The sequence below is a fragment of the Toxotes jaculatrix genome, chromosome 20 (assembly GCF_017976425.1).
Source record: "Toxotes jaculatrix isolate fToxJac2 chromosome 20, fToxJac2.pri, whole genome shotgun sequence".
In the NCBI taxonomy this organism is placed as follows: domain Eukaryota; kingdom Metazoa; phylum Chordata; class Actinopteri; family Toxotidae; genus Toxotes; species Toxotes jaculatrix.
This window is the reverse complement of record NC_054413.1, coordinates 13,458,217-13,483,607: the sequence shown is the minus strand read 5'-3', so window position 1 is coordinate 13,483,607 and position 25,391 is coordinate 13,458,217. Positions and strand designations below refer to the sequence as shown.

Sequence of the window (25,391 nt, the reverse complement as noted above, 5' to 3'; positions counted from 1 at the left end):
ACCATATTTTTTCCTTCAATTCTTTACAGCCAATTGTAACACCAGCTCAGATTATGTCAGCTAAAAATGCTACACTTCTAGTTCTTTAGAATAGCTAGAATACAAAGGAGTTTTCACTTTTATTTTTGGCCACATCAGTGATATCAGTGATCAGCTGCTGTTTCCAGTTATGCTAATGGCTACTGTCACATCACATCTACCCTATTTATTCAATCACAAATGAGAAAATGTGTTAAAATAAGTTACCATATTATCAAACTCACAATGAAATAAAGACAATATTTCAGGTTGCCAAATTGAACCTGTATTTTTACAAAAAAAAGTTTTGAAATGTGTGCACATCAGATCTGTATCAGTACTTTGCTTTAAAATGGTTTGAAAAAAACCCCCCAATGTAATACAAGAATACATCTGACGTGGACCTATCTAGTATCACCAAGAGCAAAGAACACACCAACATACATTAAATAGTTGCGTATAAAAATAAAACTTCAGGATAAAAAAAAAAAAAAAGGTAAAATACTTTCGAGTATGAACAAGGCATATGTACACGGCCTGTCAAAAATGAACTCAGCTAATTACATATTACAGTCAGGAAACTTGAAGAGAATAATATAAACATGGCTGTTCGGTAACATTTACAACAAAGCTCATATGCTATCAGCTAAAACACTGACTATTGGCTGGCGTTAGGTACTATAGCTGTGTTTAATGAGCTTTGGTTGTTGACAGGCTCCTCATCTTTGGTTTCAAAGATGAGATTGTGCCTGGTGTTATTTGCAGTGGATGAGCTGAATACATTAGGGTTCTGTTCATAATGGCCGACACCAGGGGGCATGGACCAGCCAGTTGCCTGGGGCCTGTTGGGGATTGCAGTCTGGGATGAGGGAGAGGACCAGGATGGGTAGCTAGCAGATCCAGCAGCACTGCCCATCGCAGCCAGATAGAAGCCCAGGTTCTGTGGAGCAGTCTTCTTAAAGGCTGCCTCCATCATGTGTTGGTTGTAATGTTCTTTGAGCTGGGGCTGGGCCTCTCCCTTATACTGAAAGACAAAACACTTATATTATACTTGAGTAATAATATCAAATCTATGTACTTTCCCATATCGAATCATATTGTTTGTGTTTTGTCTCAGCTTTAAGACCATAACCAGGCAATGGTGATGCTTCCATTAAAGATTTCGTGCTTTATGCCCAAGCCACTGTTTCTCTTACCAGTAAAATGCAGAGCTCTTGTTTAGAATTACTTAAATTTCTATTCTTAAGATTCATCATCATGATGGAAAATATAAATTGCATATGTATGCATACTAACAAATTACTACAAATAATGGGCACTACTTACAGATGGGATTTGTGCAGGAATATTGGTGTATATGGTTCCATGAACTGGGCTGTCCTTGTTGATGGTATAGCGCTCAGACACCCAGCTGGTATCTTTCTGATGCCTCCTTAGCTTCATCCTTCGGTTCTGAAACCAGGTCTTCACCTACAAACAAGATGAAGCCAAGTGAAGGAGATCCCAGCTGATCCAAAAATGTACATGAATTTTGTTGTGCTTGTGATCTAACAAAACTCCCTCCAAAATCCCTCACCTGTTTGTATGTCAGCCCTGTTAGGTCTGCCAGGTTCTTCATTTCAGCAGGGGTGAGGTACCTCTGAACACTGAAGCGCTGTACAAGAGTATTCATCTGACTCTCTGAGAAAGCTGCCCGGACCTTTCCTTTAGGGTTATTTGCAGCAGTAGAGCTTGGCTTATTAGGTACATGTAGAGAGGTGATATTGTTGCTCTTGTTCCCTGTAACCACAAAGGTCTGTGGCTCCTCCATAAGAGAGCAGGAAACATCCTTGCTGGCTATAGGGCTTCTGCTGCTTGCTTCTTCGTCAAGATCTTTCTTTGCCCATGTAGAAGGGTTTGCCTGGGGCAGACTTCCTTCTCTGCTGCTGCTACTGCTGCTAGAGCTCCATGAATCTAAGTGAGGGGCAGCAAACAGTGACCAGCGTGAGCACAAGTCTGTATGGCCAAGGTAGATCAGAACAATTATTTGTAAAAGCGTATTTTTCAGTTGTCAAGATAAACTGAGGATAGACAGTCACCACTACGGTACATTGAAAAAATAATTTTTACTTTTTACAAATAAAAAAAGAGGAGACAGAACGCCTTACATTAAGTTACATGTAATGCTAAAGGTTTCTAAGTGGCCACAGTGGTTCACCGACTTTATCGGGAATTATTAGCTCTTTGGGAAAATGCCAGAGTGGGTCAGAATACATACCTGGTGAGGTGTGCGCCTCCGAGTCACTAGTTGAATCGCTCCCGGTCCGCCTAACCCCATTTTCCCGTGCGTCGTAGGCAGCCCGGTGTGGTCTGGTCAAGAGCAGACGGCCTGTCTGTGTATCACCGAGGTACACAACGCCGGAACCCTGGCCATGATGTTGACCTTCCACGGCATGCTGTTCCGGACTGCCAGGCGGAGACTCTTCTTGGGTCCTGGCGGTGGTGGCGTAGTAGGCCTGTGGGAACCCGGTGCTATAGTTGCTCAAGTCCGTGACTCCGGCCTCGCCCCAACAGGTCAGGTTCCCGTGGTTTTGCTCAGGCCCAGGTTGGTACACGAGGCTGTAGGCATAGGCATGGTAAGAGGGGTTGTAGTTGTAACTTATCTGTGCCTTCCAGTCTGCCATGGTTTTGGGCGTCGCGATAAAAATGTATAAAAAAAAAAAAACAAAACAAAAATGCAAAAATACAACCGCAAGAAGAAGAAGAAGAATTCAAGCAGGACAAACCAGTATGACCTAAGGAGCAACTCAACGCAAGCCAATTAAGTTCAAAAATTGCGCACAGCCTCCCAGAGCCTGTTTATAGAGATGCGTGTGGGTGTGGGCAGGAATGTAGGTGGGTGTTTTGATTTGAGCCAATCTCTAAGGACGGCAGTAAGTCCATTTTATTGGCCACTTGAGTAAAGCTTTGCTTTCAAATTATGTTTCACGCTTGGAGACAAAAAAAAAAAAAAAAATTAGGAAAAAAAGTTACTAATTGCCAACCACAACCCCATCACTGTCGTGAACCAAAATCCAAAATATTCAAGTTATATATATAGGAACACTGAATATCTAGAATTAATTCTTAATAAAAATCTTCTTTTTGTCTCAGTACCACAGAAAGACAAAGGATAATGTAACACAGGTGGACTTGAATTATTTTTAGCAATACTGGACTAACAAATAAGCAAAGCACATCTACTCCAGGTTCCCCAGACCCCCAGTGGCCCCAAAAGCCCCAGAATTACTGCGTTGACAACTGTTTTGCAGTCGTTAAATGTAACTATGTTTGTTAATATGAGTATTGCTCAGCTTGCAAGGGCCTTTGGGTGAGTCAAAATAAGTTTACCTCCCCAAGTGCATATAGATCTACCTAAGCAGGGAAATATTTTTGTGTACCAAACAATTTTACATAACCCTCTCAGTACCCCATTGAAATCAGCCTTTGTACATTAAACATAATGATATGATATACTCAGGCCTACTGATTATTGGGATTTACTGTTAGATTTCTTATGTGAGTAAAATGGGAGTGGCATTGAAATATGGCTGTTATTTATTATTATATCCTTTATTTAACCAGGTGAAGTCTCATTGAGATTAAAATCTCCTTTTCAAGGATGACATATTGGATAAAGTTTAACCCTTTTTGTGTCCCCCAGTGCCATGATTAATTATGTTTTCATAAGATTAAGTTGTAGATCAATAGAGTAAATACAGTAAATACAAATCTAAATCTAAATCAGTGGAACCACTTCGTAAAAGGCAATTGACAGATTGTTTGAAAGTGCTGCCTATGTGGATATATTTTGCCTCTAATGTGATTAACACAAGTATGTCAAACTGTTTAACTTCAGCATTTTGCACTTAAATGTACAAAGAAACAGACTGCAGCTCCCAACAACCCCCTATTATGTTGGACAGGTCGAGGCTTTTTTTCCCACATTTTCAGTCCTTTTCACAAAGATGATTTAGATTAGCCTATTTGTTAGCATCCATATAGTTGTTTGTGTTCCTCCTTCTTGCCTGTTTTGATATGTTAACGATTCAGTTATAGGTGAAATGATGTGAGAACAGTGAGTCTTCTGGACACATTAGCATTTCTACTGATCTGTGGTCTGACAGGGTGTGTTTGCGTGATCTTGTACGAGCAAAGCCATACAGGAGGGGGCTGATGGTTTAGGGTGTATGGAGGGTGGGTGAACAGGTGTGCAGTGCACATTTGCGTCATTTCAGTAACATTATACATGTATTCTTTTATGTATATTGCTTTTGTTTTGTATTGACACTGCATGAAACTTAAAATACTTACATAGAACAGAAGGTTATCTTGGCATTCCCTTCTCCCACAGTCACTGCAGATTAGTCACTGAAGATCTGTTTTCAGTTATGGGTGTGTTTTTGTTAAGTGTGAGGCCATCAGTCTCTCTTTGTTGTCTTAAAAGTCTGCAAATTATCTCTTGTGGCTGCCTTCTCAACACAGATCATGGAGTGCCACCTTTCCCTTACTGAGACTGCATTAAATAATTTCACTGATTTAAATGCTTTTCTTCACTGCGGGATACTCAGAAATAGTGTTTTTATTTAAATGACATTCAGATCAGTGGTAGAAAAAGTTTTATTCAGGTCAAGTTAGTAGCAATTGCACAATGGAAAAATACTTGATTACAAGTAGTAAAAGTCTTACATTCAAAATTTGACTAAATTAAAAGTATAGAAGTAACTTTGGTTAAATGTAAGTGTCAAAATTAAAACTTATTATGTAGAACTGTCTTATTTAGTCATATTTTTATACTCAGGTTGGTGACATTATTAGGAATACCTGTACAATTTAACGCACTACAACTGTTCTGCCATAATGTCTACTTTTCTATGATTTTCATCTATAATTTTCATGCTTTTTTACACTATCATAGAAGTGTTAATTCATTTATAGTCGCATTGAGGTTATAGTGAGCAGTGGTGTTGTACTGGACCACATTACATTCAGATGTGTTTCTAACGTTCTGCCCCCTCCTAGTCCTGTACAACACCACCACAATGTTGTGATGTCAATGATAAACATACTATAATAGACTTTGAAGCATCCAGTGTGATGATTTAGTGGACACCGGTAGTACGGAAGAGCACCAAATTTAGTGGTTGAATATAAATGTAGAACTTTGTTTGTAACCCTCACATGTGGGATTAAAGGCTAAGGAATTTGCAGAAAATGTGATAAAACCCTCTCTGAACAAACTCTGTCAGAAAAAGTAGGATGAGAACAGTAAGGGCTGAACATATTAATGCACAGTGTAAAATTTAATGAAGAAAGTTTGCAACAAAGGGTGAAAGAGACTAGACAGGTAACAGATTTCTTAGTAAATACAGGATTGTTTAATAGAATTTATTTATTTATTTATTAAATGATATACTAATTGAAAGTAGATCCTGCTGTGATAAGAAGAATAATTAGTAGAAGAACGTGTTGGTGGTTGTACCGTGCCCTCCTGTCCAATTGCAGGCGCTGTTTGTTTCCATCAGACTGAAACACTGATGGCTGTAGGTCCCTTTAACTCCGTTCACAAGTAGCTCGTGGCCGGTTCTGTTCCGCGTGTTGGCAGTGAAACCACTAACGGATTAGACCGAGCTCGGATCTGTTAATTCTCGCTTCTTCGACGTAACAACTCCATACATATCCGACAATTTTAAAGTGAATTATCACAGCAAAATCGGTAGCGTAGCGTTAGATCCCACCCACAGAGGCATTGTTTACATGTTTGACAGGTACCAGGGACTTAGCTGGTAGCCACCGCGAGAGAACAGTTAGTCTGTCCAAGTTTATGAGAAATATTAACGTTAAAAGTTACAGCAGATTAAAAGAAGGTGATAACTCTGAACTAACGAGATGACAGCGGAACTCGAGCAAATTCTTTTACAGCTGACACAGCCTGACAATGCAATTATTCATCAGGTGATGCCACAAATATCTTTTTTTCATTAGCATTAGTTTGTTAGACGACAAATGAAAAATAACGGTTAAAGCTAAGGCTTATCAAATTAAGCTAACTAACGTCTGGTAACGTAAGACTAGCAAACTGTCAAAACATTGGTCATTATATTTAGCACCAGTTGCCAATTGTCAGTTTGTCTTTTCATTTAGAAAAGAGAAATCAGGGCTTCGGATGTGAGTCTTTTGGTCTCTAATATGTACTGTTGCCCTTTTAGGCCACAGCCCAGTTGAAACAGGCTTTCAAAGATCCGGCCATTGTACAAGCCCTGTGTGCTGTCGTGAGTGGCTCCCAAAACCCTCAGGTACTGAGCCTATGAGATAATTTTCTGTCCTATAGTATCATTGCCAGGATGAGTGCGTGAATGAGGAAAAGAGAGAATGTGAATGATGGGTGTCAGTTCTTGCCCCTGTGTGCTTTCATGTATGTAAACTACCTGGAATATTTTCCCCGTTTTACCCCTTAGGTTCGTCAGTCAGCTGCAGTGATGCTGAGGTTGAGAGTGAAGAAACACTGGAAGAATATTAACCCCAGTGACAGAGAGAGGCCTGTTCATAAATTTTCAGTGAAGAATTTCACACTATTTCCAAAATTGCACTCAGTTGTTATAGTTGAAAATGAGTTGTAATCATAATGTTTTCTTTGCTGATACAGCCTTAAGTTGGTGGTGTTGCAGGCCTTCATGCAGGAAACAGAGTAAGATATCCAGTCTACACAGTAATAATTTACTTTGTCTTAAATTCCCTTGATTTTATTAATTTTAAATTACATTGACACAGATAAAGATACACAGATGACTTCAATGCCACTGACACCATTTATGTCCATATTACATAAACAAATGTTGCAGTAAGTAAATGTCATGAATGAATTAGCCTGGAGTCTTTCCAATGTATCTTTATTCCACAGGCACACAGTGCAGCACTCCCTCTCCCAGGTGTGCGCAGTGATGGTTAAACATGAGACACCGGACCGTTGGCCTGCCCTCCTACAGCTACTCAATCAGTCCACCAAAAGCAGCAACCCTCATGACAGACAGGTACAGGACTCATAAAACAGCCAGGAAGTTAGATAAGGTGTTTAGAGGTGTTTTTAAATAATTCAGACTCCTGTTATTTTGTATTAGATGGTCTTTGTTAATAACATCCTTCAATTTTTTGTCTCGCCAGGTTGGCTTCCTGCTGCTAAATAAGGTGATAGAGTCCAACCCCGAGCCTTTCAAGCCTCACTACTGCCAGCTATTGCAGCTGTTTAGTACTGTACTGCAGGACCACAACAACCCAAAAGCTCTGTACTACTGCATCCTCACCCTCACAGCCATAACTGCATACACTGGCTCAGAGGAGATGGTGAGATAGTGTTATTGTTTTTTCTTCGATATCTTGCAAGTACAGTTTCAAAGAGTATATAGGCATTCAAACACAGATGGGGCATTTCCTTTTGTTATATGATATATGATTAAGTTAGTTAACAAACCATAGTCTGAGCTCTTAACTGTATCTATTTTTTAACATTTAGAAGACACTTTTTAATGTTGGAAGTGACATTTTGCTGCTCTACAGAACCAGATGCGTGCTATCATCCCAAGTCTCATTGTTGCTCTCAAACACCTCATCAAGGCAGATCAGGTACATTGTGATATGTTAAAGACATCTGACAAATGTTGCTATTTCTGCTGTCGGTCAAGTGTATGTAAGGGTATGGACAAATCAAACCTGTTCATTTATTGGCTTTATCTCTGACTGAACAGGACCAAGCCAGTGAGGCCATGGAGGTGTTTAATGAGCTCATGGAGAGTGAGGTGTCCATCATTGTCCCTCATATTGCTGACATTGTCCACTTCTGCTTGGAGGTAGGTAGGGGTGTGCCATCTAAGTCACCTCACGATTCGATTCGATTCCAATTCACAGTGCTACGATTCGACGATTCACAGATTATCGATTTTTTTCCCACATAGAATGTTTCTTTTCTCACTCTGTAGTTACTTGTAAAATAATGTATATATTTTTAAATATCCATTCAGTGAAGTAAAACATGTTTAGCTCTATCTTTTCTTTATTATTAATTTTAGCAATTTCCAAGCATTTAGAAAATATAAAACTTCTTTTAAACAAAACGTCTCCACACTGTCGCTTTTAAACCTGACGTGTGAACTGCACGCTGTGACACATTACACGCCGCCATCTCTTGGACTGAGGTCCATCTCCTAAAATTAGGGCCCTATGAATTCAGTTTTATTTTTTCAGTTTTTTCCATTTAAATTTTTGGGAATTATGTTTTTTCCATTATAGTTTTGGGGAATCTACCCAAAAACAGTGTTTTTAATGTAAATGACTAAAATGTACACAAATTAAATTAACTGTTGAGTAGTTGCATCTATCAATGAAGACAACATCCACAAAAAAGTATTAGTTTTCAACTCCTCTGATAAAAGAAAAAAACATTAGCTTGCACATGTACTTCTAAATGTCTGTTTCATTTATTGATGTAGACAACATACATGATGTTAACAATAACAATAATAGTAATACTAAATACTAGTTGTAATACTAAAATAAATGTATATTGTGTGGCTGTACTGACATGATTCTGATTTGATTATTTTATTATGAACATGTAAATTTAAAAAATATGTTAAAAAATAAAAGAAAAAATAGGGAAAGGAAATTGACAATATTTCCACTTCTATTACAATTTGATATCTTGATTTACATGTCCAGAAAGTAATCCTTTTAAATCTTATTGTATGTGCATGTCAGCCAGATTGTTTCTCATATGGATTTTGGACACTATATGGTCACTGCGCGTATTCTTACGTTTCCAGTCAACGGAGTGTTGACAGAATATGCAACACTCGACGCTAACCCCTCAGTACAGAGCCGAGCAGTTCGCGTCGAGTTTAGCTGTTTTTTCGCCGACGAACACAGAGCCGTAGGTAGCCGCCTCGCCATGCTTGCATTGTTTTGAAGGGGGAGGGGCTTAGTCTGTGTAAGGGGCTTGTTGTGCCACCCAGATTTGCTTCCCTCCGTGCAGTTTTCCCCAGACACACGCTCCTCTTCCACGCGAAAACAGCATTGCACTCAAATTATGTCAAATTCCGCGATATTCCGCGAGAGATTCCGTTTTAGTCGGCCAATTCCGCGATTCAGTGATCGCGGAAATCATAGGGCCCTATAATATGTCCGGGGGGCACGCGCAACTTTTTTTTCATTCCGACCGCTGCACTTTCCTTCCGTTATTAAAAGAAAAGATTTTTGAACATTTATGAATCGATTCTGAATCGTCAAGTGTCGCGTCACGATTAATCTATGAATCGATGAATCGGGCACACCCCTAGAGGTAGGTGCTGAATGTCTGTATTTTGCCTCTCCTTTCCAGTTTTGTCTTGTGAATTTCAGTTTAAATTTTGAAATGACACGTTATCTGAAGCTTAGTGGGCCATACATGGGAGCTCTAACAACACACTTGTTTGTATCAGGTGGGCAGTGATACTGCGCTGAGTGGCTCTGTGCGGGTGAAAGCTCTCTCTTGCATTGCCTTCCTCATCAAGTTGAAGAGCAAGGTAAAGCCACACTGTCAGCTACTATAAATAAATGGCCTGTGTCTGTCCTTCAGTTTGTTAGGAGTAATAAGAATCAAGAAGAAAACAACAAGTATCTGGAACATCTGTAATCATGGTGCACTTCTTTCCTTCTAGGATCTATTATTCTTCAAAAGAGATAGTAGATTTACAATTGTAGGAATGTACATTTCCCATGGCATTTACTAATTATTTGATTTACTAACTACTAGTTTATACTCAGTTTTTCATTGGTGAAGTATTGCTTTCAGAGGTCCAGGTAATGTAAAAGCAATAGACCACACAATTTATTAACCTAAATGAGGCAGAATTCATTGGAAACAAAAATATTCAGTCTTGGATTTTTATATTTCTGTACAAAGTGAGTTTGTTTTGATTGCATGCAAAGAAATGAGAGACAAGATTTATACTTGACTTTTCTGACTCGCTACATGCACTGTCAACTATCTAGACCAGTGCTTGGCTTAGTATTTTACATTATATTCGCTAAATGGAAAACCAAATACTTGCCTTTTATTCTACTTCATAGACTGTGCTGAAGCAGAAGCTGCTGAACCCCATCCTGCAGGCCATTTTCCCTGTACTTGTTGCAGCTCCCCCTCCTGGTGAGCAGGACCCAGACGACAACGAGGATGACATTGGAGATGGCACAGACGATGACAATCCCAAACATTGTGCTGCACAGGTGGGGAGAAGTTTTTTAATTGATGTACAGTGTATTCCTCTGCTGTGCGCTGTTTTGTGACAAAATGTTGCAGTGTGCAGTTCCAAGTAAGACCGAACTTGTTCAATTGTGTCTCTATCTCCAGATTATCGACACTATGGCACTCCATATGCCTCCGGAGAAACTGTTTCAGCAGCTAGTGAGTGAATTAGATGGATGGATCCGAACAGTAATGTGATCTGCTGCATTAAAGTGAACACATACCAAAGCATAATTCCTTTTTCAGTTTTTGGATTCTGTGGCATTATATGTGGCATTATATTGTCATTTGATTCAGTGTTAACATTAAAACGATAATTTAATGTAGTAACTTGAGATTAATTGAGAACCCACACTGACATACCTGCCGTTTGACAATACACTATGTTGTGTCTTGCTTTTTAGATGCCCTTCACTCAAGCCTGCCTTGCTAGTGAAAACCCCTATCAGAGGAAAGGGGGTCTCTTGTGTCTTGCTGTGCTGGCTGAAGGATGTGCTGACTACATACGGACCAAGTATGTTCAGCTGAAAAAAAAAATATTGAATGTCTTGATTATTCATTTTTTTCTGAGTACACACATTCTCTGTGAGGGATGCTCTGTTGGCTAAGTAATAACTATCACTAAGATATTAGCATATTAACCAGTGTGTCTGTATCTATGTTAGGATGCTGTCATCAGTGCTGCAGACAGTGTGCCAAAGTCTTTCTGACAGTAATCAAGTGGTGCGCTGTGCTGGCCTTTTTGCTCTGGGACAGTTCTCTGAACATTTGCAGGTGAGTCAGGACACACATCACAACAACATATTTAACAGCACATATGCTGTTTTTTTGGTTACATTTTATTACTTTTAAAGTAAGAAGGTGCACCCCTACATATCTAGTTTTACAGAATAAAAGAATGATTGTAATTAGCGTTGAATACTTTGAATTTCTCTGTTTTCTGTTGTTCACTCTTCCACTCCTGCTTTCTAGCCCGAAGTGAGCAAGTACTGTTCTGAGTTGATGCCTTTACTATTGGGATACCTTTCGTCCTTGAACCGGGCCAAGGTCCGCCACGTCACCAAGGCCTTTTACGCCCTAGAGAACTTCATGGAGAACCTAGGTATTCTAAAACAAGGTTTATAAATGACTGACGTTGTAGAACATGCACACCCTGCCCACCACACAAAACATCATGAAACTCTAACAGGCTCTCCTGACATTAATTTAAAAAACCCAAACTTTCCAATAAACTAATCAAATAATCTACAGAACTACATGCTTGATCTGCTCTTTCCTTTTTTTCTCTGAATAGGATCAGATATTGAGCCCTACCTGCCCACACTGATGGAGACTATGTTGTCTGCCCTTAACAACAATGAAAACCTCAAGATAAAAGAGCTTGCTGTGTCTGCAATAGGTGCCATAGGTAAGACTCCAAGGACCTGCACAAGACAACAATGCTAAGACACCTAACATCTCACTTGGCAATGTTTAGTTCTCTTTCTAATTCAACCACTGAGGATTTTCATAGTGAACATAATACAGCGTTGCCCACAGAAGTGCCAGGTCCTGACCGTGTGTGTTTTTGGCTGAAGGGATGGTAGTTAATGAAACCATCAAGTTGGGCTGTTGATGTAATTTCAGCCTACAAACACTTGGTCCACTATGTCAAGAGCTTGAAAAAACTGTTATGAATGTGAAGAGACCCAAGGCCTGTTGTGTACCACTGTCTTAACAGCCAATGCTGCCAAAGAGCTGCTGGTTCCCTTCTTCCCCCCAGTTATTGAAAGCCTTAAGGGCTTCCTGACCACTACCACAGAAGAAATGAGGTCTCTACAAACTCAGTCCTTGGGTAGGTAATCCATAAAGATTTGCATCTGAAGGAAAAAGCTGTGATATTGGTATATTTAAAACAAAAACATTTTAAGACTTACCCTTTGTGGTATTTTAACAATTTTCCTTAGGCGATCAACAAAGTATATCTATCTACTATCCATTTAGCCACAAAAATTCTTTAGTTTCTCTTTCAGTTTGTACTTAAGAATATGAGTTACTGCATCTGTCTCAACAACAACCTCAACAGCATAAATGAATAGGTTGATCATGATTTGTTGTTGCCGTCAGATACCCTCTCTGTGCTTGCCCGCACCATTGGCAAAGATGTTTTCAGTCCTCTTGCTGCAGAATGTGTTCAGCTGGGCCTCAACCTTACTGACACCATAGACGACCCTGACCTGAGACGCTGCACGTATGTAACTTTGATCTGAAGATACATACTCTTGTCAGTAGGTCGTGTTTTGTTTTGTTTTATTAGTTTTGTTTCAGAAATAATACTATAGACTTGCATAAATCCACTCCAAATATCCTTATTTTTCTGTAACTTTTCCTTCACCTCTGTCTGCCCCTCTGTTAGGTACAGTCTATATTCAGCTGTATCCACAGTCAGCCCTGACTGCCTGACTCCTCATCTCACTGCCATTACAACAGTCATGATGCTTGCCCTCAAGTCTAATGAAGGCATCACGGTATAAAATACACATGCAACACCCTCAAAGCGCTGTAAGGAACTAAAAGTTTTTAATTTTCATCGCCGTCTCTCTTCAGGCACACCTTGAGGAGGACAAGACGTTTGTCTTGCTGGATGATGATGAGGACGACAGAGAGGAAGAAAAAGATGTAGATGATTTTCTGGAAGATGAAGCTGAAACGGATGTCCATGATGTTGCAGGGTGGGAGTCACACATATGTACAGACATCTACAGTCCAGGCTGTACACTCTGTGCTTCAGCACATTCAGTTTCACATAAAAATATAGCTGCTAGTACATTGTTTTGGCATAGATGGATTAAACAACTTTTAAAGCACTAGAGTTATGATGTGCGTGAACAGATTTCACAACAGACAATAGAGAGAGACAGAAATCACAGAGCTTCCCAAGTTGGATTTGACCAGGGGACCTTGCCGTCACAGGGCATGTGTCTTAGACCACTTGACCACTATAGTGGAGGAGTGACAGTCAGCCCCTCTAGATTTGTATCTGGGACCTTGACTTTCACACGGTTGTGTCTCACATGTAGTTCTTTCAAAAATGATGTAAACCTATTCAAATTGAAGCTGAGACATGGCATTTAAATATAGTATCCTCTACTATATTTTAATTTGATTGTGCTGCAGCATAGATTCTAAAGGGTAAAAAAGTGTTTAACTGTCCAAATACTTACAGTCTGGACTGTACATGCATATTTACTACCCCTACTGGGCAAAGAACTCCTCTTACTCCATCTGATACTACATTTATCCCTTTCTCAGATTCAGTGTTGAGAATGCCTACATTGATGAAAAGGAGGATGCCTGTGATGCACTGGGAGAGATAGCCTTCAACACAGGGTTAGATTTTTGTCAGATTTTTTACAGAAGCATTTTTGACTGTTCTTGTATTTCTCTTCTAGCACGACTTTACTCTCACAAATGTGATTGCTATATTTATTTAAATCAAAGTTTTTGATAGTGATGATTAATAGTTTTTCTCTACTTTATTATTCAGTCAGATGTTCTGCAAATGTCTGCAACTAAATGTCAGTCTGTAATTTTTAACTTGTTTTGCTGTGGTTGCACCTGACAGCGCTGCCTATCAAGCCTTCCTGGAGTCTAGCTTCCAGCAGGTTTACGAGATGAGAGATGTAAGTCACTCTGGCTGGTTGGCCCAGTCATCCCCTTCGTCTAATCAGCCACGTAGAGCATTTAGTTGTTTGTATTTGTGTATACATTGTGTCTTTACCTATTTGTGTCTGTTTATAAATGGGAGTGTCTGTAGGCAGATTGATAATTGCACGTTTTAAACTCACAGCATATTCTTTGTCAATATCCAAACTCAGATCTAGATTAAAAACACTGTAAATTCTGGCTGATAGATAAATCTACCCAAAGAAAACATTTTATATTATTTATTTAATTTATTTAATTGGGAGAAATTACTGGATGGAAAAAAAGAAATCTTAAGTGCAGTTGAATCCAATGAGAACCTGGTGTTTTGTTTTGTGATATGGTACGACATGCTGGTTTAATGGTCCGCATTCTCACCTTAAAGTATCATGGTCTTGGGTTTAAAACCGATTAGACTTGGCTGAGACCTTTTTGTGTAGGTTTTCTTCCTCCTCATGCTCATTAGATGAATACTTCCACTAATTGAGACACTGACCTTAGAGCTGGAATTGATCCCTGGGCAATGCGCTGTGTGCACCACCTGCTCTTAAGTAGTTAGGATTGGTCCATCCCTTGTAATTAGTTGCAGTTACAGTTTTAGTTATTATGGCTAAACCTATAATTAGTCACAATTATTTCTATAGACACTGTTACAGTTAAGGATAAAGCCCATAGTAAGGCTGGCTCAGGCAACTGAACCATCCTTTAGTTATGCTGCTATAGGTCTAATCTGAATGCTGGCCCTCTAACATTGTCCACTGGCAACCCTGTTTGTATCATTTTTTATGCTGCATGTCCTTCTCCTCCTCTCCTCCATTCCTAGCTGTCCTGTCTTCCTCCTTTTCCTCCTTTCACCCAGCCCCGCCATCAGCAGGAGGGTCCCCCATATGACCCAGGTTCTGCTCAAGGTTTCTTCCTGTTAAAAGGGCGTTTTTCCTTGCCACAGTTGCCTTAAGTGCTTGCTCTGGGGTCAGGCTCTGAGTCTCTTTAAAGCGCTTTGAGACAATTTTGATTGTGGAAGGCGCTATATAAATAAAATTGAATTGAAATAATAATGGACAAAATGGATAATATGTCTAATAATGCTTTAATCAGCCTTCCTTGATTGCTGGCCCCAACTTTTCCACGGGACAAACTTTGTCTGTCCCATCAGGAAGTCAGGGTTAATTACAGATTTGTTTCTCTGGTCTTAGTCGGTACTTGGTGTCTCACTCACACTTCTGAAGGGCAGGTACTCGAAGCTGGGAGCTTGAATGAGTTCCCTCCAGTTGTGTGATTACCTCTCTACTCATCACCCGATTAACCTGTCTTTAACCTGAGTGTTTGTGTATGTTTATTCTATGCAACTGTACCCACTGTGCTGTAACTTTGTGCTTTTGTGTGCTCTCTCGCTTTCCTGCCTCCTTAGTTTCCCCATGAGGATGTCCGCAGGGCAGCATTTGGAGCCATGGGCCAGTTTTGTCAAGCTCAGCACAAAGTGTGGAAGGAGAATCCCACTGAGGCCAACCACCATGGTAAAGCTCTCCTCTGAAGAACTCCAAGTTACTGTTTTTTGTTTTGTTTTGTTTTTTATAGAAATGGGCTGTGCTGCTTTCTGCTGCAGTGGGGATTATTAATGAACAACATTACGGGAGAGACAAGTGGGCTCTAATCAGTTGTATATTGTTAGATTATAAGTATATAATTGCAAACAGTAAAGTGGAGGCCATCTAACTTACAGATTTCCTTACTTTTTTAAGACTGTGTCAAACAAGTATTAATGCAGTTGCCTTTAGCTCATTTTAACTTTATTCCTTCACATTCTTGTGCCCTTTGCTCAGCCCTACTAAAGTTGCTGGACATGGTGCTTCCGTGTTTCGTGGAAACAGTTCGGACAGAGCATGAGCGCCAGGTTGTGATGGGCGTCCTGGAAACCATGAACAATGTCATCAAGTCCTGCAAGGAGGAAGTTTTCAAAAATCCATTACACCTTAAGGAAATCAGCTATGTCATTCGTGATGTGCTGAAGAAGAAGGTGAGAGGAGGGGAAACTAATGGGGGAGATGGCATTGTTTGCCAAAGGTAAGGTTGATAAAATAATTTCACATAGCATTGTTTTTCTCTCTGTCTGTTCAGACTGCTTGTCAGGATGCTGGTGGAGATGAAGCTGACGATGAAGACCAGCAGGTTAAATGTCCTCTCACATGTTAGAGTAGATTTCTGAATCATTTTTTATACACAGTGACTTCAGAAAGTACTCCCCTTCACTCCCACTCAATAACCCATAATAACAAAGTAAAAACATTTTGAGAAATTGTTGCAATCACAAACTGAAATCTCTCTTTTCTGTAATGCAGTACTTTGTAGAAGCACCGTTGGCAGTGAGAGCAGCATTGATTTTTGTTAGATACGTGTCTACAAGCTTTGAACACCTGGGTTTGGGTGGTTTATTCCATTCTTTCTGGCAGATCCTCTCAAGTGCCGATTTGATGAGAAACATCTGTGAACTGCCATGTTCAGGTCTCTCCACAGATTCTCAATGAAATGCTTTAATGAGGAAAAGTATAAAAACTACTGCTGTGGTCATTACTATCCTCTTGCAATAGGAGCAGCTGGATGGCAAAACAAGTGCCGGTAGTACCTCAAATGTAATTGGAATTAAAAAAAATAACTATTGAGCGTATTGACAAAAGCGTTTTGCATGAGGAAAAGAAGGGTTCAATTCTGGCTTTACTGGCAGAGGGATACTGTGAGCATCAGATTGCTTCCATCCTTAAAATTTCTAAGACAGCGGTTCATAAGAACAAGGTCAAGCAGCAGACATTGGGCACAATAGCAACATTGGCAGAGGGCGAAAACGACTCTCCATTGACCGGGATGACCATGAACTCTTTCGAATGTCACTCAGCAACTGTAGGATGACATCAAGTGACCTACAAAAAGAATGGCAAATGGCAGCTGGGATGAAGTGCATGGCGAGAACAGTTCAACACAGGCTCCTAGGGGCAGGGCCCAATTCGTTTAAAGCTAGAAAAAAGCTCTTCATCAATGAGAAGTAAAGAAGAGCCAGGTTATGGTTTGCAAAAGACAATAAGGACTGGACCATAGAGGATTGGAATAAAGTCATCTTCTCTGATGAGTCCAGTTTGCTCAACACCTGGCCATCTAATGGTCAGACGGAGACCTGGAGAGGCCTACAAGCCACAGTGTCTCACACCCACTGTGATATTTGGTGGAGGATCGATGATGATCTGGGAGGGCAAAGCTGGAATTAGGCAGATTCGTCTTTGCGAAGGATGCATGAATCAAACCACGTACAAGGTTATCTTGGAAGAAAACTTGCTTCAATGCTCCCCAACTCTGAGGATTGGTTTTTCCTGCAGGACAATGCTCCATTCCACACAGCTAAGTCAGTCAAGGTGTGGATGAAGGACTGCCAGATTCCAGAGGTTTTCCAGAGGCTGGCCAGTCAATCAGAATCTCAAAGCAATATGTCCAACATCTTGTGGGATCCACACCACAGAGAATTGAGGCTGTTTTGAGAGCAAAGGAAAGCCCTAACTAGTATAATACAAAGATAGGAGTAGTAATTCCTATTATTCCTATTCCTAGTATTCCTAATTAAGTGCAGTGTGCATGCATGTAGTTCTGTGTCCACATCCCTGTCCAATAAGTTGGTTTGCTTTCTGTTGATGTACTGTCTGTTTCAGGCAGAGTATGATGCTATGCTCCAGGAGTTTGCTGGTGAGGGAATTCCCCTGTTGGCCTCTTCTGTCCCTGCAGACAGCTTTGCCCCTTTCCTGAATGACCTGCTTCCTCTCATCATGAGCAAAGCTGTGAGTCTTGATGGCCTGACAAGAACAGAAGCCTATTTACTCTGCCTTTTTTTTCCAAAATTCTCCCAGACCTCTCTATTACTATATTGTAGCTCTTGACAGTACAGCTACTGATAGCTCATGAAGTGCAGCAAGAAGTGAACTAATCCAAACTCTTTGCAACGACATGCTTATTTGACACTGACCTCTGACTTCATGATGTGCTAACTGCTTAAACATCAAAACTGACATTTGGTCATGTTAAAATATGATTGCCTTAATCGACGCAAGAATACTTTGTGTCGGAGGGAAAGCAGATTGTACAGCTCATCGACCTTGAGGACAGGAGCCAAGGAACTGATCCTGGTTCAGTGTGTCTTCTGTCAGTATTTCTTTGCAAGAAACATTTAGTAGTCATGTGTCCAATTACTTTGAGCCCCTAAAATTTAGGCACTATGCATTTTAAGGGCTATACCTCTCGAGACAGTTCTTTCTATGCTGATGTGGACCTCCTCAGATTAAAGCTGAGACTTTGTGCTTTAATATAGTGTCCATTATTTTGTTTCAATTTCAATGTGCTGAAGCTCAAAGCTGGAAGAACAAAAATGTGTAACTGCCCAAATTTTCCCACTATTGAGAATTTGTTCTCATTTAATTATTTTCTCAACTACAGCCAGGATAACTTTCTGAAAAAATGCCTTCAGTGTGCCCTGTTTTTGTCAGTATCAGACTTATCTTTGTCCTCTGTTTGTCCTTGCTCAAAAGAAATCTTCGTGCACAGTGGCAGACCGTTCCTTCTCTGTGGGTACTATTGGAGAAATCCTTCAGGCCCTTGTGAGTGTATCTGGGGGCAGAGGAGTGGCAGGCCGTCTGTCCAATCGCTTGCTTCCTGTGCTGGTAGCTGGCATTAAAGACAGTGATCCTGAGGTTCGCAACAATAGCGTTTTTGGACTGGGATGTCTGGCCCAGGCAGCTGGACCGATTGTTGTATCGTATCCTTCTTATGAGAAAGTGTGTTTCTATCTGGAATAAGTGTTGTGCATTAATGTGTAATTTGGAACAAATATCACATATAGATGTTCCTTAGCAAAGTGTGTTGCAGAGACTATCCCATGATGTTGTCTGTGTTTTCCAACCTGCTGGCCAAAGAGTCGGATCTCAGGGTGATCGACAACCTGTGTGCTGCCCTCTGCAGGATGATCCTAAGCAATAAGGATGCTATCCCTTTGGAGCAGGTATATTTACAGTTTACCTCTCCTGACAAGATGTTTTTATTCTAGCCACCACAGCTAATCCATATTGCTGACAATGCATTTTCACAAGCAGAAGATGTGTGTTGTTCAGTCAGATCACATGCTGTGGTCTGTGACAGGTTGTGCCAGCTCTGGTCGCTCGTCTTCCCCTTAAAGAGGACTTGGAGGAGAACAAGACAGTGTACAGCTGCCTGGCTATGCTCTACACACACAGCCCTGATCTGGTACAGTAGACAGTCCATTTTCATCTGATACAATACGCTAACATCTCTGAAGGTGCAAAAGGAATCTTCAGTGTCCATCAGTGTTCATCCCCAAAAATCAGTACTTTGCTCCAGTTACAGCTGCAAGTCTCTTGGGATTTGGAAGATAGGATAGGAACTTTATTGTCACTTGCACAGAAGTACAGGCAAAATTTCGTTAAGGAGTATAGCCACCGTGCCACAGCAAAATGTTTGCGCCGCCACACACTTTCCTGAAAGTTAATTTGCAAGTTGTGATACATACATTTGACACACAGTCACTTAGATTAGCACATCTAGCCACTAGGACTTTTTTCTACAGTAGCCTTCAAGCCCTGCTACAGATTCTCAATTGGATTGAGGTAAGGGTTTTGACTAGACCTTTCCAAGACACTTAAATATTTCTCTTTAAACCACTCCAGTGAAGCTTTAACAGTGTGTTTAGGGTCATTGTCTTGCTGGAAGGTAAACCTTTGTCCAAGTCTCAAATCTTGAATTGTAATTATTATTTTTTCTCTGTAAACACTTATACCTTTCTGCATGCAAGGTTTAATATCCCAAGATATTATAGAATCACCACAATTTGGTGAGATTCTCTTTGAAAAACAAAGTACATGCCAATCTTTCAGTCATTTTTTTATTAAATGTTAGATTTTATAAAGTATATTCCACCAATCTCCCACATTAATCATACAGCATACTGTCTTGATGATGCTAATGCCAAACAGTCAAACAAGCAATTTAGAAGACATTAAAACATGGATTAAAGTTCTCCGTCGCTACGACGGATTTCTGTCATTTGGAGTTCACAGAGGCAACTTATGAGATCAATGTAGATCCGGGGAGAAAAAAATAATAATCATGTCCCATATCAGAGTGGAATGTAAACACGGAGCTGTGGCGCGATAGTTAAGCTAGCATGGACTCTCTCATAATGATCAACTGCTCCGATGTATCGGATATTGACCGAACACAAAAAAATAAATGGAGATGGGCGTGGCTGACAGAAACGGGAGACAATGGCAAGCCTTATGGTTCATGGTGCCAGAAGATTAGACAACCAGGTGCTTGTTTTTGTGTTGTATGCCACAAAAAAAATTATGTATGGAAATAATGGCAAAAAAGTGCTGACTCGCCATCAGACTGATGCGTCTCACAAGGCTGCCCTTTGCGCTCTCAAAAATACATCCTCACTGCCAGGTGCCACAATAACAACGGAGGTGCAACAATCCATGGCAGACCGTGTTTGCAACCACAAAGTACGCATATGTTCGTTTATTGCCGAACATGATTTGTCGTTGACCATTGCCCAACCACTGGTCGAACTCATTAAGTCCTGCGCTGAAGGCCGGTGCGCACTGTCAGTGCCAAAGTCCCATGCGTCCTATCTTTGCACACATGGTATTGCCGCTCATCAAAAAGAGATAATGGCTCTTAAACTGAAAAAATGTACCATAGAGATTTGCACTCTTTGTTATTTAATCCTGGTGCTGTTTATGTATTTTTTATTATTTTCTTATATGTAAAAGGTTTACTTGAAATAATAAGCAAAATAACATGTAATGAAAAGTTATGTAGATGCTTGATTATTTTAGAGAGAAAGATATGAGCACGTTTTGCAAAAAAATTTGAAAAGCCAACAAAAAAATGCAATAGATGCTATAGAACAGCTTTTTAAAATCCTCCTGTAAAATAATGTTGGTCGAGCATTTAAACATGATAGTTGCATTTGGTGCTGAAGTCCTGTGCATTAGTATTTCTTAAGCAGGTGTCAAGTAACCTAACCTGGAACTTGTTTCACACACTGCGTGTGACTTGGCTGTAGTGCGAAAAAAATTTCAGTCAGAAGATTTTTTTTTTACTTTAATCCATGTTAAAATAGATAGAGGATGTACACATTTTTTTCAGAGCAATGTTATGACAGATATTGTGTGACGCATGCATTTGTTCCATGGACTTGGACACCAATACTAAACTTTTTTTCATCTATTTTTTTCCCTTTTCAGATTGTTAAGCTAATGAGGCCCATAGTTGCTGCTTCCAGCCATGTCCTGGACAACAAGAATGTTGATAAAGGTGAATGATGTCATTGCTAAAATCAGGATGGCAAACTTAAGTTATGGATAAAGAGAGTAAATATAGTACCAACGTTTTCCCCCTTTGCTTAGTTTGAACATTGAACATCCAAAGTCAGCCTGTTCAGTTTTCTAATGTGTTGTTACAATATTGGTCTATTTTCGCAATCTATTTTCAGTGCCTAAACTTTCATTTCGTCTTTCCACCACAGAAACCCAGGACACTGTGGCCATACTGATGAGAGAATTCGCTCAGCATCACTCAGCAGACTTCCAGTCAGCTTTGATCTCACTTGCTGAAGGGCAACAAGCCAAACTCAGTGTGGCCATCTCTGCCTCGTAGCCCACACACATCCTTCAGCTCTTATGTGAAAGCCAGCCAAAACAATGCATTTTAACCTGTATGTGGAAAATGGGACTGTTATTTTTAATGGTTCCCTAAAATAATTTCAGTGCAGCATTTCAGCTATCCATTAGTTATCTCCTTCAGCAGTTCCGGTTCTGAGTATTAACTCTTAATTTATTTGTTTATGTTCATGCTATGTTGAAGTTTTATTACTTTAAGAGTTACGGTTTACCATCTTGTGTTGTTACCATTGGATTTAGATTTTCTGTTATCCTGTAAAGTGCTACTATGAATTGAGACTGTGCACTTTTTGCTACCGTTTAGACAGATGTCTGGGTTTGCTTCCAAATGTGAAGCAATGAGTTTGATCTCCTGTTAAATGTAATATCGCTTACTCAGACATTCATCTGCTGCTTCTGAAGAGATTTCTCTAATGGCCCAACACCGCAGCTCCTGTGGACTCTGGCAGATATTTAATAGTGAGAATTACTCAGAACTCACTGACTAACGGGACATACTGAGGTCTAATAGGTGATGGTCACTTTTTTAAGTACTTTCTTTACCCTGCATTTGACACTTGCAAGATATTTTTTTTTTTTTACAAATGCTACAAAAATTTAATATAATCCTACAATGCTGGCAAATTTCGTCATGCGGTTAATGCTAAGCCATTCAATCTTGCCTTGCTGTAGAAAGAGAAACTGATGACACTTTGAATCCTCTAAATAAATGCAAACTTGCCTTTTGGAATGAAAATGGGAGTTAAAAGCTTTTCTTTGCCATAGCCTCTTTTTAATGAGTAACCAGATGGGTAGCTCAGGCATTCATAATAAAATGCACTTTGTTTTAGATGGTAGTAACTCCTCAGATCTCCCGTTGTCCCTTGGTGTCGGTGAAGTCAGGCTGCTGATTTTCCATGTTGAATGCCATCGTCATCTGCACTGGTGCCAATCCATTCTCCCCTGACAGAGGAAAGAGAGGTCTCTTAAAACATACATTTATTAGTATGTGCTCAAGACTAGATGGACAATTTGTAGCAGCTATGGAGTTAGCCGCAGTGGCTACATGGTTATCATTAGTATTTCTATTTCAGCAGTTACTCAGCATCTGTACAGAAGCCTATAACCCTCCTAATAAAGAAGAAACAAACACAAATTATTAACTAATACTGGAGCAAGTAAACCAGATTTTCACAAATTCCTGTGACTACTGATGTCCAAGGTTTTATTTGGACACTGATGTAATGTTTGGGATGATGTCATTTTAGTATCTGAGGCGGTAGCATACTGTTGTGATCCACTTCAGTGTAACAGTTCACCCATTTTCTGAGAGGTCACTGCTGACTGCAGGCAGGGGTGACAGACTTTGGGGCGTGGTTGCACAAAACATCTATATGTATATATATGCTAATATAACCCCTGAGACAACAACTTACACACATCATGAAAAAAAAAGAAAGAGAATCGAGAAACCCTGGCAACTAGGAGTAACAGTAACACAAGTTACATTAAAAAGCTTCACACACAAAATAATAGGGTATAAAATGATTTTATACTGAATTAATTCAACCCCCTTTCAGACCTGTATATCTCTGTTTCCAGGGCAGAATATTCATTCCAGTGCGACAGAAGGAGCGGTCAGTGTGGGCCTCAGTGCTGTACAGGACTTCCTGCAGCTGTTTATCTCCAGGCTTCTGGGCTTTCACTCGCACCTACAAGAAGAGATGAGATGTGCCTCATTCTTTTGTAGATACGAATAATGGATTTAAAAATCTTGTTTCCTGACATCTTAAAAGTCATACCTCCAAGATGGTGATCTCTTTCTCCTTTAGCTTCCCTGCTTTGTTCTTCACCTGCGTCTTCTTGGTGTCAACCCACACCACCCTCTCCTTCACCTCAGACCTGGGTACACACATGAGCAACAGAATTGTTAAGAAATCTACATGAAATTGCAATTTAAGATTCATGCACACTGACAGCACACTCACTCTTGGATGCCCAGATCAGCCAGTGTTGTGTCCAGGAAGGGGAAGAGTTGGTGTGTGGGCTCAGGCTGCACTTGGATGGGCAGTGTCACTGACATGGGCATCTCCCACTCCAGTTCGACACGCACCATCTTGCCATGTGGCCCAGGGGACGTTCTGTCCGCATGGCGGTCCAATCCTCCGGTGGCCTGCTCCACTTTGGCCTCTCCCTCCTCCAACAAGGTTTTTGTCTCATCTGCCGCCAGCTTGACTTTCTGATCAGTATTTCAAGAAAATAATGTGATGTATCCCTCTCCCTCTTCACTTGTATAACCTTGTCCTTATGTCTGTAACTCTCTGTGTGTGCACCTTTCTGTCTCCGGTGGTTCTGTATTCACGGTGTGTGTTGTTGCAGATACTGGCTGGTCTGCTCTCCTCCTCTCTGGTCAGATGATTCAGTGGTCTGCCTCTTCTGAAGATGATAATAGCCTCTGGAAAGTGTGACTGTGTGCGTGTCTAATACATGCAGACTTATGCTTTGCCTTCCTGGCTGATAGAAGCAGCCAGTGTGAATGTGTGCTATGTGGCACTCAGATGTTAGGTTTATTAGACTGTCAGGGGGGTGATGGACAGATGGTGATGTTTGTACTGTGAGCTGTTTGTGTCAACCAGGGCAGGGTGAAGACGAGAGTTTAGCTGAGTGTGTTTCTACTGTAAATTAAAATAATATGTGGTCTGAAGTACTTCCAGTCTGTGAAGGAATTATTCAGAACTGAACTATTTGTGACTTAGGACTGATTTATATTTTAAACAGATAAATTTGGTGACATAACACAACAAAGAGGTCTCTTGAGGTACAGCATGGACAACAGATTTATGACTGTATGTAATGAGATGATCCACTGTTCCATATCTACACATCTGCTCATCAGTCTTCCCCCTGTTCCCCCTGTCTAATTTCTCTTGACATTTTAGGTGAGCAGGAGGTTGATATATGGCCCGTTCACAGCACAGCACCACATTTTCAGGTTTTGAAAATGTGTTCTTACTGCTGCATACAAGGTCCCTGCCTTGGGACACAAACATGGGACATGTGTAAAAACCATTCTGTGTGTGCATGTGCGTTGTTTGTACAACAGGGGTCTTTTCCAACTAAACTAGCACTCTGGACTCGCATGTCACATTCCATGAGCAACCATTGAAAAAAAAAACTCACACAGCTGAACATCAGCACTGTGGAGGGGATGATGTAAAGGTTTGGTAATGTAGAGTCATCAAGTTGATTATCTAAACAGCATGTTTAAAAAAAAAAATTAAAACAGTGGATGTTATAAGTACTTGTATGTGAAAAGGGTTGCTTTTATTGAGGAACCCGCAGAGAAAGTGATATGTCAAAGATCTGATATTTTGACACGAACATCTGAAAAAGAACATGCATTTTTATCAGTGGCATTTTACCACCTGCCTTATAATGTTCAATGGTAATTAAACACGTAAAATTTTTGGCTTCTCTAAACAGGCTTTGCTCTCGTCTCCCAGCAGTGTGCCTGTGTCTGTAAACAGTGGAGTCACGCATACATTTTGTCCTGTCGTACCAGTAATCCAGGAGTAGGCTATACCTGGGGTGAGTACCCATCAAGCTACCATTTACCACTAAACTGTTGAGTGTTTGTGCTTGTGTGAGCTCCAACCTTGGCTCAGGCCTCTCAATCTCAATGAGGT

The 25,391-nt window shown here is 40.4% G+C and overlaps 2 protein-coding genes across 2 annotated transcripts; one reads left to right on the top strand and one right to left on the bottom strand.

Moving 5' to 3' along the window:
- Window positions 1-447: 447 nt before the first annotated feature.
- Window positions 448-2,681, bottom strand: nanog (nanog homeobox). The gene is made up of 4 exons (XM_041065850.1): window positions 2,276-2,681; window positions 1,595-1,971; window positions 1,345-1,488; window positions 448-1,042 (listed from the first exon to the last, which is right to left on the bottom strand). The coding sequence occupies exons 1-4, from the start codon at window positions 2,679-2,681 to the stop codon at window positions 677-679; spliced, it is 1,293 nt and encodes a 430-aa protein (XP_040921784.1). The 3' UTR covers window positions 448-676.
- Window positions 2,682-5,609: 2,928 nt separating this feature from the next.
- Window positions 5,610-22,565, top strand: ipo4 (importin 4). Its single transcript, XM_041065833.1, has 30 exons — window positions 5,610-5,991; window positions 6,246-6,332; window positions 6,495-6,574; window positions 6,683-6,724; window positions 6,938-7,067; window positions 7,198-7,377; window positions 7,591-7,656; window positions 7,779-7,880; window positions 9,507-9,590; window positions 10,138-10,293; window positions 10,418-10,471; window positions 10,717-10,826; window positions 10,978-11,086; window positions 11,285-11,414; window positions 11,607-11,720; window positions 12,033-12,146; window positions 12,419-12,542; window positions 12,708-12,819; window positions 12,899-13,023; window positions 13,604-13,681; window positions 13,917-13,974; window positions 15,405-15,510; window positions 15,817-16,010; window positions 16,112-16,162; window positions 17,686-17,811; window positions 18,556-18,782; window positions 18,893-19,025; window positions 19,163-19,267; window positions 21,292-21,361; window positions 21,573-22,565. Exons 1-30 carry the CDS (start codon window positions 5,926-5,928, stop codon window positions 21,701-21,703), a joined length of 3,264 nt encoding a protein of 1,087 aa, XP_040921767.1. The 5' UTR covers window positions 5,610-5,925; the 3' UTR covers window positions 21,704-22,565.
- The last annotated feature ends 2,826 nt before the right edge of the window (window positions 22,566-25,391 follow it).

What these genes read in the sequence shown, in the direction of transcription:
- nanog (XM_041065850.1), bottom strand. Translation starts at nt 2,681, where the DNA reads ATGGCAGACTGGAAGGCACAGATAAGTTACAACTACAACCCCTCTTAC. An exon ending in GGAGGCGCACACCTCACCAG is followed by an intron (nt 1,972 to 2,275) that starts GTATGTATTCTG and finishes CCCCTCACTTAG; the next exon opens with ATTCATGGAGCTCTAGCAGC. An exon ending in CAGGGCTGACATACAAACAG is followed by an intron (nt 1,489 to 1,594) that starts GTGAGGGATTTT and finishes TCTTGTTTGTAG; the next exon opens with GTGAAGACCTGGTTTCAGAA.
- ipo4 (XM_041065833.1), top strand. Translation starts at nt 5,926, where the DNA reads ATGACAGCGGAACTCGAGCAAATTCTTTTACAGCTGACACAGCCTGAC. An exon ending in GTGGCTCCCAAAACCCTCAG is followed by an intron (nt 6,333 to 6,494) that starts GTACTGAGCCTA and finishes TTTACCCCTTAG; the next exon opens with GTTCGTCAGTCAGCTGCAGT. An exon ending in CTGACGATGAAGACCAGCAG is followed by an intron (nt 16,163 to 17,685) that starts GTTAAATGTCCT and finishes TGTCTGTTTCAG; the next exon opens with GCAGAGTATGATGCTATGCT.